The sequence below is a fragment of the Phocoena phocoena genome, chromosome 17, assembly GCF_963924675.1.
Source record: "Phocoena phocoena chromosome 17, mPhoPho1.1, whole genome shotgun sequence".
Lineage (NCBI taxonomy): Eukaryota > Metazoa > Chordata > Mammalia > Artiodactyla > Phocoenidae > Phocoena > Phocoena phocoena.
The window spans coordinates 46,943,905-46,960,118 of record NC_089235.1 but is presented as its reverse complement, the minus strand read 5'-3'; the positions used below and the strand labels follow the sequence as shown (position 1 = coordinate 46,960,118).

The 16,214-nt window shown below is 37.5% G+C and overlaps 1 protein-coding gene across 2 annotated transcripts in view; it reads left to right on the top strand.

Annotated features, from left to right (window-relative positions):
• UBR5 (ubiquitin protein ligase E3 component n-recognin 5) overlaps positions 1 to 7,801 on the top strand; it is a 141,423-nt gene extending 133,622 nt beyond the window's left edge. For both annotated transcript variants that reach the window (XM_065895605.1, XM_065895604.1), the window contains exons 55-59: positions 844 to 999; positions 1,363 to 1,476; positions 2,872 to 3,016; positions 4,092 to 4,177; positions 7,192 to 7,801. In XM_065895605.1, the coding sequence (XP_065751677.1) occupies positions 844 to 999; positions 1,363 to 1,476; positions 2,872 to 3,016; positions 4,092 to 4,177; positions 7,192 to 7,404 (714 nt within the window). In that variant the 3' untranslated portion in view covers positions 7,405 to 7,801. The remainder of the gene's footprint in view (positions 1 to 843; positions 1,000 to 1,362; positions 1,477 to 2,871; positions 3,017 to 4,091; positions 4,178 to 7,191) is intronic.
• Positions 7,802 to 16,214: the final 8,413 nt, after the last annotated feature.

Genomic DNA, 16,214 nt, shown 5'->3' with positions numbered 1-16,214 from the left:
GACAGGGGGTTGGGGGAGAGAAACGACATCCTTTAAATTAATGCATAATACTAATTATAATCACAAAACAACAAAATACTTTACAGTCTCTTCTAGTGATGCACAACACACATTGGATATGATTAGCATTGTTAAAGCTGGGGTCTTAACTTTCTTTACTCAAACCCATTGGTGAATATTATTTTCTATTATTACAGCATATCATACTATGATACATATTTTTTCCTCTTCTTTTTTTTTCTTTTTAAACTCTGACTCTATTGACTTCTTAAAGTGTTTCAGCTAAAATGTTCTTGTGCAGAGAAAGAACTGGACTTAAAGCTCAGCAACATAGAAATGTTGAGCCTTTAACAGGGTTTATGGAAAAGATTAAGGAATCAAATAGACTCAAGTTTAACCCAATGATGTGACCTTCAGCAAGTTACTGGATTCCTCTGACATCAGATTTATCATCTGGAATTAATAATCTGTATTTTATGATTATTGTCAAGGCTAAACAGGATGTGTATTTAGCTTAGGACCAGTTGCTCGGCATAATCACTTTGCAATAATTAGTGCTGGTTTCTACAAATAAATTACTTCTTAAAAAAAAAACCAGTATACTCCTGGTTTTAAATTTTTTTAAAATGCATATTTTTCATGCTTTGAAAATTAAATGTATTTATCAGAGCCAAAGACTTATTAAAATTTTACCTCTTTAGATCAGTTATATTTAGTGGAAGATAAGCTGATAAAGAATAATCTTCAAATTAGATAAAATTCTTTATCATAGATTTCAGCTTACTAATGAATTCAGTTAAGATGTTTCTTGCATAATCGATTTTCATATGATTACTTTCTTAGGTCAATTGGCATGATTTTGCTTTTTTTGACCCTGTGATGTATGAGAGTTTGCGGCAACTAATACTTGCTTCTCAGAGTTCAGATGCTGATGCTGTTTTCTCAGCGATGGATTTGGCATTTGCAATTGACCTGTGTAAAGAAGAGGGTGGAGGACAGGTAAAGCACATGTGTGGTTTTCTGATTCTGGCAGGAGAATTTGGTTAGTCTGTTGTGCTTGACATATAGAAAAACAATTTAGATAAATAGGGACCAAGAAAGAGACACACACACACACACACAGAGAAAAGATACAGTAGGAGATGGAGAGAAAGAGATGAATGGATGGAGAGTTAGTGAGACAGACTGAGAGGTCTAAGAGTTTATAGTTACTTAGGCCTAGAATGTTTGCATCCCTTAGATACTTGTCAGATACAGAATTGTCTTTAGATTTAAAATTTTTAGGAAATTGTTTTATGAACTGTGAACTTATTACTGCTTTGACAAAATTGCTTTTAAACAGCACTGCTAAATTTTTCACAGGTGGAACTTATTCCTAATGGTGTAAATATACCAGTCACTCCTCAGAACGTGTATGAGTATGTGCGGAAGTATGCTGAACACAGAATGTTGGTAGTTGCGGAACAGCCATTACATGTAAGTGTTTTCTGGAAAATGTTACTTGATCTGATGAGGCTATGTGTGTCTTCTGTGTTTTAAACTAGCTTACAGTGTATTCAGCTTGCTTATAAAAGGTCAAAAATTTTAAACCAAAATGAATTTACAAAAAATGTAAATTACACATGAATCCAGACCTTTCTTTTGGGTAAAACTACTTGGAAAAACCATGTAATCATCCGAAAGTAGATTTGATAAGGATGCTTTGTGGGACTGAAGTGACTACTGTTTTGGGGGTCCTGCAACCACCCATACCTCTGGTGACTCACTAGAAGGACTCCTAGGACTTGGAGGCAGTTGTACTCATCGGTATGGTTTATTATAGCAAAAGGACTCTCACAAGGGGAAAAAAGTACATCAGACAGAGTCTGGAGGAATCCAGATACAGGCTCCAAAGTTCTCTCTCTGGGGGCATGAGTTGTCACAAAGAACATACGTCTTCCTCCAGCAGTGAATTACAGCAATGCATGTGCAGTGTTTGTGTTTAGGGAAGCCTGCTGAAGAGTCACAGTGCCCAGGGTTTTTATTGAAGGCCAGTCCTGTAAGCAGTTCAGACCCTCAGAGGAAAAACACATGTTCATCATAAATCACCTTCTTTGCACAAATAATCTAGGCAAGCTGGTACAGCAGGGTTTATTGTCCCAGGCATTCAAAATAGCCACATCAGTTAGTAATGTAAGGAAAATTCTAAAAACCAAGGACCATTCCTCCAATCAGGCTCTTCTAAAGAGCAACATCAGGCCTGCTCTTTCTCCTATTGAAGAATGTTTATGAAGTGTTTCTGATCCCTGTGCTGGGAATAATTGTGTGGGCTCTGGAATCATACTGTCAGGGTTCAAATCATGGCTGCAGCCCCCTCTAGCTGTATGACATTAGCAAACTACTTAACTATTTTGTGCCTTGGTTCCCTCCTCTGCAAAATGAGGATAGGATTAAATGAATATGTAAGGTGCTTAGAACAGTTCTTGGCACATGGTAACTTCTCAGTAAGCTTCTAGATTTTGGGTTTGTGTCAGGGATGTTTGTTTTTGTCATTATCATACTCTTCCTAGGATGTTGACAGGATAGCACATTTGACAGATTGAAGCTATTCTTAATGACTAGCCTGTTTGCTATTAACATAATTTAAAAAATTATTTTTGTTAACTCCTGATATGTATCACTTTTGAACCTGTAGCCCTTTTTTCCCTCTGCCACTCTTTTGAATCTGTTAATAAGAAACTCAGAACATAGAACTTAATTTTTTAGTATTATTTAGAATTATTTAATATTCTTAGGCTGCTAAAATTAGATGTTGGACTTTAACAATAATAAATGCTATGTAGAAAATAAAGTACTGATAGTAATAAACAGGTTATTTTTGAAATCCTCTAGGCAATGAGGAAAGGTCTGCTGGATGTGCTTCCAAAAAATTCATTAGAAGACTTGACAGCAGAAGATTTTAGGCTTTTGGTAAATGGCTGTGGTGAAGTTAATGTGCAAATGCTGATCAGTTTCACCTCTTTCAATGATGAATCAGGTATGAAATTTTTTTAATGTTTATTTAAGGAATAAACTACATAGATAATTTGGTCAGTTTTCTGAGTTTCTGGTTCTTACATATTTACAGGAGCTTAGGAAATGCTGTATTACTCAGGTGTTTTTATATATATATTTTAAGATATGTTTGAACTATGATAGTATTAGGTCATTCTTAATTCTTTTATTGTTTAATTTTTCTAGGTTTTAACAAATGCATGGTTTAGTATGATACAAGTAAAAATTCCTGGTGAGCAACTGTGTGAAAAGGACTTTTATATACTATTAATAATTAAGAAAAAATAATCCATGTGACAGTTCTGTTGGCCTTTCCCTATTCATGTTCCTTAAACTCTAATTAAAGAATTTGACTACATGATGTTTGCTTTGTAGAACCGGATCCAAAGCACACTTAGAAAGACATCAGAGCACACAAACACATGGAGAATCTAGAAAGAATAACAAGAGGTAGTGATAATCCTAGAGTAACATTCATCTTTAGTGCTTGATTTGTTGCAACCCTTCCTTTTCAAGTCCCGTATTCTAGGAATAGACTTTTTAGCTGTGACTACACAATAAAACACTGGAAGCTCCAAGAAATTCCTGAGAGGACCATTATAACTCTAGTACAAGATTATTGCATACATGAAGATACCAGTTTTTTCCCCTTTACTTTTCATACTTTGCAAACAGCTTCAGCCAAATTATAGTAAGTTAAATTTGGATAAATTTTCTTGTTTTTCCCTCATGCTTGGCAACGTATAGATAGATCATTGCGTAGTAGTTTTTGTGCCACTTATTAATATAATTTTCAATACTTGTGAGATAAGAACTTGGCTTATTTACAAACCAGAAACCTAGAAGCGGGAAAAAAATACCTAAAGACACTCCCAAGTATGATCCTCAGATCATCAGCATCAGCATCATCTGGAAGCTTTTTAGAAATGCAGAATCTCTGGTTCCTTTCCCCTTTCTTGCCCCATACCTAGTGAATGAGAGTCTGCATTTTAAAAAGATCTCTATCCAAGGCTTTACAACTGATATAGTATATTTATTGAATTTATATTCATTTGTAGGAGAAAATGCTGAGAAGCTCTTGCAGTTCAAGCGTTGGTTCTGGTCAATTGTAGAGAAGATGAGCATGACAGAACGACAAGATCTTGTAAGTTAAGTTTCACAAGATTTGTAGAAGAAAATGTAAAAACCTTAAATACTATGTATGACGGCATTTTGTTTTCAATTTGTAATGGTTGGTCATTTTAATTTGGCTAAGAAAATTATTGAAGGTCAGAAATAAAAGGCAGTTTTGTTTCTCTACTCTAGAACAGAAGTATGAGTAAAACTGTAAGCAGAGTGAAATACATCTTAGCTATTAAAATGCCATCCTTAGTCCCAGAAGATAATACCAGCTTATTGTTGAGACATGTTTTTTCCCCTGTAGTGCTTATATTGTACATCCTTAATCTTTTTGCCTTTTTTGTACATCCTTAATCTTTTTGCCTAGCAAATCTTTGCAAAATTTTTGAATAGTATCTTAATTGCTCTGTATACTATGAATAGAATAGCTTAATTATGAGTACTACATCTCTGATTTTAATCTTACTTCTTATTATTAACTTAGAATCATAAATTAGATGATATAAACTTTGATTATATTGAAAAGTCTGTCAAGTCTGTGGAACCTATGTCCAACCTTGAGTATATCCAAGTCAACCTGTCCATTAACCTTGAAAGGCAGTCTAGACTTTCCTGTAGAAATTTGAGGGACATTCCTTACCCAGAAAATCTCACGAGATCCTTTCTATTCATATTCCTCATAGTTCCCTGTGACATTTCCCCTGTTGATGCAGCCTTAGTTCTCAATATTCTAAACCAGACCTCTTATGGAATGTTTAAAAATGATCCAATTTCTAGATATATCCCCCAGTTTCATTTGAGAGGGAGAAATAAGTTACTTGTGCATGAAAGCACAAAACTTGCTGTTTCCAATTTACCTGTAATTCAGGCAGTAACTTATTTTTTTTTGTGGGGAAGGGGTCGTGCATTTAGCATTCCTTCATCTTGACATGGCCCCAAGAGCCTTCCAGTATTTCTCCACTATAGCAAGACAGGTTGTCCAGCAGTCCTAGCTGTCAGCTGGGTTTTGTTCTTGGCTTAGCCATATGGTAGTTTCCTAGGTTGCTCCCTAGGTTGATTCCATATAATTCCATGTACTTTGACTTTCCTGATCTTGTGGACCAACCCCAAAGTCCCTACTAATGCTAATACCGTATCTGTCCCTGTTGGCTTTAGGAGTACCTGATAACGTATTAGGGTTCTTGAGTCAATCTTTGGATTCAGAGCAAAACCAATACATCCTCAGTGCAGTCGGTCAAGTTAAGTCTCACTGCATTTCTGCCTTCTACTGGAAGAGAAAGCTGTTAACTATTCAGTCTTTTATGAGAGAGAATTTCCCTCTGTAGGGGCCTCAAAATGTCTTAGCAGTAGCTTTAATTTGTGAGCTTTACTCTTTAAACTCCTGTTATACCAAGGTGTCTTTTACCTCCTCCTCTTCCCCTTCCCCTTTTGGGAGGTTATCCTTCACATATTGTTGGGTTTTTCCTTATGTGTCTCAAGGACAGAATATAACAGCGTTTCCTAAACTGTTTTCCCTTGAATTATTAGTCCCAGGATTGTGGGGTAAGACTACATAGTTTATTTCCCTCTTGGAGAGTCACAGGTCACTAGTAAAAGTTCTGAGAAGTCCTCTGGTATTTATTTCTCTTCCTCTAACTAACTTCTTGGAGGTCCAGCGATGTAGTCATCTGTCTGGTTAATCATATTTATCCTTGGAGAAACACTTTAAGTTTGTTTTTTAAGATGAGTAGATTGGGCCAGCTTTACCTCTACAGTACCTTCCAGCTCTTTTATAGTTCTTTGAAGATTTTGGAGACCCTGACACAGAGGTTGTTTTTCCTGCCTCCTTCTATAGAATTCTAGATGAGATTTCTCACAAAACTATGCTTCAGGAAATAGTTTAGGTTTCCTAGTCATTCTGGGATAATGAATATATTTTGCCTGTTTAGTTGTACACTATAAATGCAAGATTTTAAAAGCTTTACCTTAAGAGATAGGCACTCTCTGTCAGTGAGGAATGGTACGTATTAATGAAAATATTTCAGGAAAGTATATCTTTGGTTATCATATTTAAAGAAAAAGTAATTTATGGTATATTACACAAATTAGATGCATTTTAAAACTCAATGTTGGGACTTCCCTGGCAGTCCAGTGGTTAAGATTTTGCCTTCCAGTGTGCGGGGTGCGGATTCGATCCCTGGTCGGGGAGCTAAGATCCCACATACCTCGGGGCCAAAAAACCAAAACATAAAGCAGAAGCAATAATGTAACAAATTCAATAAAGACTTTAAAAATGGTCCACATCCCCCACCACCACCAAAAAAAAGAAATCTAAAAAAAACCCCAGATATGTTAACATGGCTTATTGCATGGATTTTGATGTACAGTAGATGCTGTCGAACACTTAATTACTATCATAAAATTATGTATCACAATGGACCACTGAAAATACTGGGGTTTTTTTTTTTTGTTTTTTTTTTTTGCGGTATGTGGGCCTCTCACTGCTGTGGCCTCTCCCGTGGCGGAGCGCAGGCTCAGCGGCCGTGGCTCATGGGCCCAGCCGCTCCGCGGCATGTGGGATCTTCCTAGACCAGGGCACGAACCCATGTCCCCTGCATCGGCAGGCGGACTCTCAACCACTGTGCCACCAGGGAAGCCCCTGGGTTGTTTTGTTAGTAGATAAAATACAAAATAACTTAGATAACCTCTGTGAATCTTGAACCTTTTTTGGAGACCTTGTACCTTATTCTCACTAAGGGATACTCTGTGGAACTTAGCAACTGGAAAGGCCCTTAGAGAGCATTTAGTCCAATAGCCTCATGTTACAGATGAGAAACTGAGGCAATGAAACATAGTCACTTTTCTACATACCTGACATTTTTTTCTCTTCTGACCCTGAACCTTTCCTTTTTAATACAAGAAATAAATGTAAAACCCAGTTCAAAATAATAAAAGTAGGTTTTAACACAAGAATGGGGCTCTATGTATATATTGCCAGAGTTAAGGGTTGAATGTTAATCTTTTAAAAGCCAAACTTGTAATTATTATACTCCTGTTTAGGTTTACTTTTGGACATCAAGTCCATCATTACCAGCCAGTGAAGAAGGATTTCAGCCTATGCCCTCCATCACAATAAGACCACCAGATGACCAACATCTTCCTACTGCAAATACTTGCATTTCTCGACTTTACGTCCCACTCTATTCCTCTAAACAGATTCTCAAACAGAAATTGCTACTCGCCATTAAGACCAAGAATTTTGGTTTTGTGTAGAGTATAAAAAGTGTGTACTGCTGTGTAATATTACTAGCTTATTTTGTAGATTTTTTTCCATTTGTCTATAAAAGTTTATGAAAGTTAATGCTGTCACACCCTGTGGTGGTACCTTAAAGAGATTAAATGCAAACATTCCTTGCTGAGTTTGTAGCTTAAAGGCCTGAGGAGCACTAGCAACATTTCACTGTAATGGTTTGCTAGTCAGCAACTTCTGGGTCTAACCCCAGCCAAAGATGACAGCAGAACAACATAATTTACACTGTGATTTATCTTTTTGCTGAGGGGAAAAAATGTAAAATGTTCTGAAAATTCACTGCTGCCTTTGTGGAAAGTGTTTCAGCAAAGGTTCTTGTATAGAGGGAATAGGGAATTTCAAAATAAAAAATTAAGTATGTTCTGTGTTTTCATTTTAACTTTTTTTATGGTGTTTAATTTGTGGTTGGCTGCAATTGTGTATCATGTATATGGAACTTGTAAAAAAAAAAGTTCTGAACATTCAGATCTTAGAGATGAAATCACTTTTACCTATAAAAACCACTTTTATTGCGGTTTGACTGCATTGAGCTCTAGGATATTAAATGATATCACTAATATTTTGCATGTAATTTGTTCATTTGAGTGAGGGCACTTTTTTGTACATATGATGGGGGCCAATGCACAATACTTTATCACAATCAACTTTTTTCCTTTGTATCCCTATTTCAATGAGCAGTCAAGTCAGGTGTACTGCACTTCAGTTCTAACTAGACATTTGTACTAAGGCATTTCAGTTATGTAAACTCAGCCTGGGCACTTTCTGATAACTGTAAAATGTTTTATAAGATCATGATTATTGAAGATAAATTTTGGAAAATTTTAAATGTTCGTGAGCAGCTTAACTACTTTTGTATCTAGCCTTTTTTAAGTATCTTGTTACATTTACTTTTTTAAATAAAGAAATTACAGAAGAAATGTCAAGTAATACTGAAGAAACAGTTTTTATTTATGTAGTTGTACATTTTTAAACTAAGGACAATATACTGACACGGTTATGTGCATAAAAATTTTGATTTAAAGAACTGAATGTACACATGGACTATAAGAAACAGAAGAAAATCAGTCCACATTTTACAGTTAGCAGAGAATCCTGAATGGCACTGGCCAGGCCACTTTTTCTTTTTACAAATGGGGGGAAGTAAAGTGAGCCTTACTTGGCATAGGAAGTTACTTCACTTATATTTGATAACTAAGTGAGAGGTATTAATTATGTAGCTTAGGACCATTATCTCTGAATTCTTGTGGTTTTAGTAGCTTTATTCAATGGCATAATAAGGAACACTGTTTTCTTCACCATGTCTTCAGTAAAGTGACTTAAACCAGTCACTTTACATATTGAAAATGAGGAGAGAAATTCTCTGGAGTCTTTCCTACTTTTCATCTCCTTTATAGGACTCCTGGCCTTTGGGATGTTTTTCACGTTCAAAGGCACTATGCTTTATTTTATATATATATATATATATATATATATATATATATATATATATATGTTATATATATATATAACTTCCTTCAGAAGACTGAACCATGTGATATTTTCAGCCCTGCTGACACAATAAATATTAAAAACTAAAGTGACAGTAGTAAAATTCATTATATTACTTAAAACATACACAACGTAAGATGTATGAGATGTGTAAATTAACCAAAGGTTACTTTACAAAATGAGACATTGGTTTTTATGTCTAAATGCTATTTCTGAATAAATGAAATAGTAATTAGAGTAAGAGCTGATTTTCATCGATGTGTCTGAAAGAGAGAAAAACTGTATGCACATGACGGAATTGATACAATATTAAATGAAAACAAACTAGATATGATTAGGACATTTGAAACCCTAATTGTGAACTTATTTTTAATAGTTATTGAAAGAATGAAAGTATTTAAAATAATGCACAATGTCTTAAAGTCTTCCTAAATCAAAATTTTGGTTAAAATGCTTTTAGAAATATTAAAAGCAGAGGTTTTTTTTTTTAAAGTAAAGCATAAAATGGTTCTAAATGTAAAATAAAGTCATGTAAAATAAAGTTCTCTTTTGGTCTTGTTTAGTGATTAAATCTAATGGACTTGAAAACAAATTTAGGAATAGAAGACCAAGAATGAACTTTACTGAAGGTTTTCAAAGTTTTGCTACTTTTATTTCTTTCCCCTGAATTATCTGAATATCAAGACTACCCAGTATAAATGGCTTCCTGGGGCATACTTGAGAGGATTTTTAAATAGCATAATTTCACTATTTAGTACTTGCTCCTGAAGATACGATTTCTCTCTTAAATATATTATTTTTGTGTGTTTAGAGGTAGTCAGCAATATCTAGGTCTAAACTCAAGCTGAGATCTTCCCTAGAGGCAGTACTTATGCTTCTGAATGTGATTCTTTTGTGCTTGTTAATAGAGATTCCTAAGCTTTGCTCATCCTCTCAATCACATTCTGATTCAGTAACTCATAAGTAGAGAACAGAAATCTTTATTCTTAACAGCATCCCAGGTGATTTCTGAAACACTGCCCAAAGAGCATTCCTTTTTTTCATGAATATAAAGCCCCCTCTTGGTAAACGCCCCAGAGCCAAACCTTTCCTTCTTAAAACCTATGGGAAGGTAATTCTGTTAATCATCTGCTCCTGGATTAGGTTCTTCCTCCTGTGCCTGGGTAGTGATTGAAAATATTTTCAATGTTTACATTAACCTAAGTAGGTAGGTAAGAACATAGAGATTAATTCTTCTCTAAACATCATTTGATTAATGTAGAAATGTATTTTAAATGTGACGTGTTTACTTATTTCAAAATACCTTGGATTAAATATAAGCAAAGAATCTTCTGTTACCTCCTGAGATTCAAAAAAAATTACTGGATTGTTATCACTGCAAACATGAAGTTTCTCTTAATTTTATTATTTACTATGTGTTAGGCAGTTTGTTAAGTGCTTTACTGTATTTCATTTTATCCTGAGATAGGCACTATTACCATCCTCACAGATAGGAAACTCGACACATTAAAACTTTTGCTCAAGGTTACACAGCTGGTAAGTGCTGAAGTGAGATGTCTCCAGGCATCCTGGAGCTTGCATTCCTGAACATTGGGCTACACTATTTTGTGGAAGATACGATTATAATTGAGTTGGTTATTAAAGGTCCTGAGCACCCAATTCCAGTATGTAGGGGTGTGTGTATGGAGGGAGGTTCCCCCATACCACCAAGCAATGCACAGTTCAACTCAATTCTGACACTATCTACCTGGAGATAGCATCAGATTCCACAGGTAAAGGGCTCAGTCCCACAAGACCCGCCCTCCACTTAAGAAGCCAATTGCAAGCCCAAGTTGTTAACTATACTTCTGACTGGCTATATAAATCAGAGGTTCCCATGACTCTCCTTGGGTTTGATTAATTTGCTGAAGCGGCTCACAGAACTCGAACATTTTACTTATTAGGTCACTGGTTTATTATAAAAGGATGTAACTCAGGAACAGCCAGATGGAAGATAAACACTGGGCAAAGCATGGGGAAAGGGTGTGGAGCTTCCATGTCCTCTCCCCACATCTCCACGTGTTCACCAACGCTGAAGCTCTCTGAACCCTGCCTATCTGGGTTTTTATGGAGGCCTCATGTCACAGGTATGATTGATTAAATCATTGACCACTGGTGATTGATTCAACCTCCAGTCCCTCTCCCTGCATAGAGGTCGGGGGTGGGACTGAAAGTTCCAACCCAGTCAAGGTTGGTTCCCCTGGCAACCAGCCCCCATCCTTATGAGTGGTCCAAAAGTCACCTCATTAACATAACAAAAGCAACATTGTTCTCATCACTTAGAAAATTCTGAGGGTTTGGGGAGCTCTGCACCAGAAACAGGGATAAAGACCAAATATGTACTGCTTATTATAAATCACAGTATCAGTCATAGAATAATGAAATACTCCAATGAGAGTCTGGCTGATTTATGAAAAGGCAGAGTGATTCATATAGTTTTTGCTAAAGATTTCTAAGAAAAACTTTTGTCTTTTAGTAACTTCCCCTGAGGATAATAAGAACTCTGAAGATCTGTGAATTTTCTAAAATCAACCATGGTACCTACTTTTAAGTCTTAAAAAATGAAAAGCACCATACATAATGAAAAACTAATTTCTTGTTTGCAAGTTTTCTCATGAGTTGAAACGAGCTGCTTTCTCTAAAATAGTAAATGTCTTTCATGGGTAAAATAATTTTCTGAATCTTTTTCAGAATGTATTTTTGATTATTTCTAGTTGCTGAAGTGGATTCTTCGAATCAATAGTTTGTATTTTTACGTAGTGCATGTAGGTACATGCAGGAACTCTTCGGGAAAAAGAGCAGGCTGTGTATTTCTGTTTGAAATGCTTTCTTCAAGGGGAAGATGAAATTTGACTTTATGAAGATTAAATGCACTGTCTATTGCAAAATTATGGCATAGTTCTGATTACATTTGAGTATTACGAATTAGCCCTAGGAAAGTAACTTTGTAAACAAAGTGTCAAGCTCTCAGGTAAAAATTTTCAGATTGTGTAATGAAATCATAAGGTACTGTTTACTGCTTATAGAAATGGAAGGCTTATGTGATCATTTTTTACACATTTATTTAGTACCTTTAAATAACAAATACCTATATTTGTGTTATGTTTCATCAAGAACTCTGCCCACCTAAAAACCATAAGAATCCTCTCAATTACCAAGAAATGGATTGGGGTGGGGAAGAGTGAGTAAAAATAGTGATAACAGCTGTGTCAAAAAACAGGCACCAAAATCTAAGTACAATAATGAAAGCAGAGGCTTTGATTCCTAGAATGTTTGATCATTGGGTTTCTGCTTCAGGACAGATTAGAAATGGCAAATTAGGATCAAGGAAGCTAGCAAACATTCAAAAAGTAGAATGGAGCCATTTAATGTAGAAACATTTGGTAGTACCAGGTCTGAAAATCTGAATACTGCAAACAATGTATCTGCTACACAGATGACATGGCAGGAGACCCATCCAATTCAAAAACAGCACCCAAGACTAACATTTATCAATACTTCAGCTCAGGATAACTATTCATTTCACTAAAAATGTCTGTATACACTGGAAAAAGGCAGAGAAGCATGCATTTTGTTTTAAAAGATACAAAGTTGGTAAGGTTTAGGATGTCAAATGAAATTCTGTAACCTGAAATACAGGGCCTGGAACAAAGTAAGCACTCATATATGTGTTGAATGAAAGAAATAATTTATTCCTTAAAGGCTTCTAATAGATAAGGAACTACTGTATTATTTACAATTAGTGAGGTAGTAAAGCAAGATAGAGAAAAGCTTGTCTTGGATAGGTATGTAAGTTTTCTTGATCATATGAACTTTCTGGAAGCATCTTAAAGATTGTAAAACAGATTCTATTAATTTTTAAATAAAATTTTAGCAGAACTATCTTGGAACATTAAATAAGGGAGGCAAAAACTTACTGATATTATTTCAAGTTACAGCAGCTGAAGGTTTAAGTGATTTGGGAAAGTGAAGGAGGAGAACCAAGATTTTCATACAATTTTTGTCATTGTGCACTTTTCCGCTACCACAATGCCTTAGACTTCTGAAAGCTCATGAGAATAACAAAGAACTCCTAGCCATTGCTTTCCTACAGCTATGACTTTACCTTTAAAGCTTCAGAGGCACAGGTGCAATTCCCACCATTCTTGGTCCATGCATTATCTGAAACTAGTTCACTGGCTTGTTGTCTAACTTCTCCAGTGACCTCAAGAGCAGAGACCATCAGTAACTATCCTTGTTTACTTCTTTTAAACCCAGTGCTTAGAATGGTGCCTGGCTCAAATATAATTTATGAATCAATAAATTATCTAGGAGGAGAAGATGGCGGAAGAGTTAAGACGCGGAGATCACCTTCCTCCCCACAGATACACCAGAAATGCATCTACACGTAGAACAACTCCCACAGAACACCTACTGAATGCTGGCAGATGACCTCACACCTCCGGAAAAAAGGCAAGAAACTCCCCACATACCTGGGTAGGGCAAAAGGAAAAAAAAAAGAACAGAGACAAGGGAATAGGGATGGGACCGGCACCAGTGGGAGGGAGCTGTAAAGGAGGAAAGGTTTCCACACACTGGGAAGCCCCTTCGCGGGCGGAGACTGCGGGTGGCGGAGAGCGGAGCTTCGGGGCTGCGGAGGAGAGCACAGCAGCAGGGTGCAGAGGGCAAAGCGGGGAGACTGCCGCACAGAGGATCGGTGCCGACCGGCACTCACCAGCCCGAGAGGCTTGTCTGCTCACCCGCCGGGGTGGGCGGGGCTGAGAGCTGAGGCTTGGGCTTTGATCAGAGCGCAGGGAGAGAACTGGGATTGTCGGCGTAAACACAGCCTGAAGGGGTTAGTGCACCACGGCTAGCCGGGAGGGAGGCAGGGAAAAGGTCTGGAGGTGCCGAAGAGGCAAAAGACTTTTTCTTCCCTCTTTGTTTCCTGGTGTGCGAGGAGAGGGGATTAAGAGCTCTGCTTAAAGGAACTCCAGAGACGGGCGCGAGCCGCGGCGGACCCCAGAGATGGGTGGGAGACGCTAAGGCTGCTGCTGCCGCGACCAAGGGGCCTGTGTGTGAGCACAGGTCACTATCCACACCCCTCTTCCGGGAAGCCTGTGCAGCCCGCCACAGCCAGGTTCCCGGGATCCAGGGATAACTTCCCCGGGAGAACTCAAGGCGGGCCTCGGGCTGGTGCAACGTCATGCCGGCCTCTGCCGCCGCAGGCTCGCCCCGCACTCCGCGCCCCTCCCTCCCCCCGGCCTGAGTGAGCCAGAGCCCCCGAATCAGCGGCTCCTTTAACCCTGTCCTGTCTCGGTGAAAAACAGACGCCCTCCAGTGACCTACACGCAGAGGTGGGACCAAATCTAAAGCTGAGCCCCTGGGAGCTGTGAGAACAAAGAAGTGAAAGGGGAATCTCTCCCAGCAGCCTCAGAAGCAGTGGATTAAACCTCCACAATCAACTTGATGTACCCTGCATCTGTGGAACACCTGAATAGACAATGAATCACCCCAAATTGAGGAGGTGGACTTTGAGAGCAAGATTTATGATTTTTTCCCCCTTTTCGTCTTTTTGTGAGTGTGTATGTGTATGCTTCTGTGTGAGATTTTGTCTGTATAGCTTTGCTTCCACCATTTGTCCTAGGGTTCTATCCATCCGTTTTTTTAAACTTTTTTCTTAATAATTAATTTTAATAACTTTATATTACTTTATCTTTCTTTCTTTCCTTCCTTCCTTCCCTCCCTCAGACAACGAATCATCCCAAAATTGAGGAGGTGGAATTTGAGAGCAAGATTTATGATTTTTTAGAAAACTTTTCCTCTTTTTATGAGTGTGTATGTGTACACTTCTGTGTGAGATTTTGTCTATACAGCTTTGCTTCCACCATTTGTCCTAAGGTTCTATCCATTTTTGTTTTTAATTTTTTTCTTAATATTTTTTAATTTAATAACTTTATTATATTTTACTTTATCTTCTTTCCTTTTTCCTTCCTTCCCTCCGTCCTTCCTTCCTCCCACCGTCCCTCCTTCGCTCCCCCCTCCTTTCTTTCTTTCTTTCCTTCTTTCATTCTTCCTTCCTATCTTCCTTCCTTCCTTCTTCTACTAATTCCTTCTCTCTACTTTTTCTGCTTTTATTCTGAGCTGTGTGGATGAAAGGCTCTTGGTGCTGCAGCCAGGAGTCAGTGCTGTGCCTCTGAGATGGGAGACCCAACTTCAGGACACTGGTCAACAAGAGACCTCCCAGCTCCACATAATATCAAGAGGCGAAAATCTCCCAGAGATCTCCATCTCAACACGAGCATTAGCCACTGGGGACAGACATCAACAACAATGGGAACTACGAACCTGCAGCCTGCAAAAAGGAGACCCCAAACACAGATAAGCAAAATGAGAAGACAAAAAAACACACAGCAGATGAAGGAGCAAGATAAAAACCTACCAGACCTAACAAACGAAGAGGAAATAGGCAGTCTACCTGAAAAAGAATTCAGAATAATGATAGTAAAGATGATCCAAAATCTTGGAAATACATTAGACAAAATGCAAGAAACATTTAACAAGGACCTAGAAGAACTAAAGATGAAATAAACAACAATGAACAACACAATAAATGAAATGAAAAATACTCTAGATGGGATCAATAGCAGAATAACTGAGACAGAAGAACGGATAAGTGACCTGGAAGATAAAATAGTGGAAATAACTACTGCAGAGCAGAATAAAGAAAAAAGAATGAAAAGAACTGAGGACAGTCTCAGAGACCTCTGGGACAACATTAAACGCACCAACATTCGAATTATAGGGGTTGCAACAGAAGAAGAGAAAAAGAAAGGGACTGAGAAAATATTTGAAGAGATTATAGTTGAAAACTTCCCTAATATGGGGAAGGAAATAGTTAATCAAGTCCAGGAAGCACAGAAAGTCCCATAAAGAATAAATACAAGGAGAAATACGCCAAGACACATATTAATCAAACTGTCAAAAATTAAATACAAAGAAAGCATATTAAAAGCAGCAAGGGAAAAACAACAAATAACACACAAGGGAATCCCCATAAGGTTAACAGCTGATCTTTCAGCAGAAACTCTGCAAGCCAGAAGGGACTGGCAGGACATACTGAAAGTGATGAAAGAGAAAAACCTGCAACCAAGATTACTCTACCCAGCAAGGATCTCATTCAGATTTAATGGAGAAATTAAAACCTTTACAGACAAGCAAAAGCTGAGAGAGTTCAGCACCACAAAACCAGCATTACAACAAATGCTAA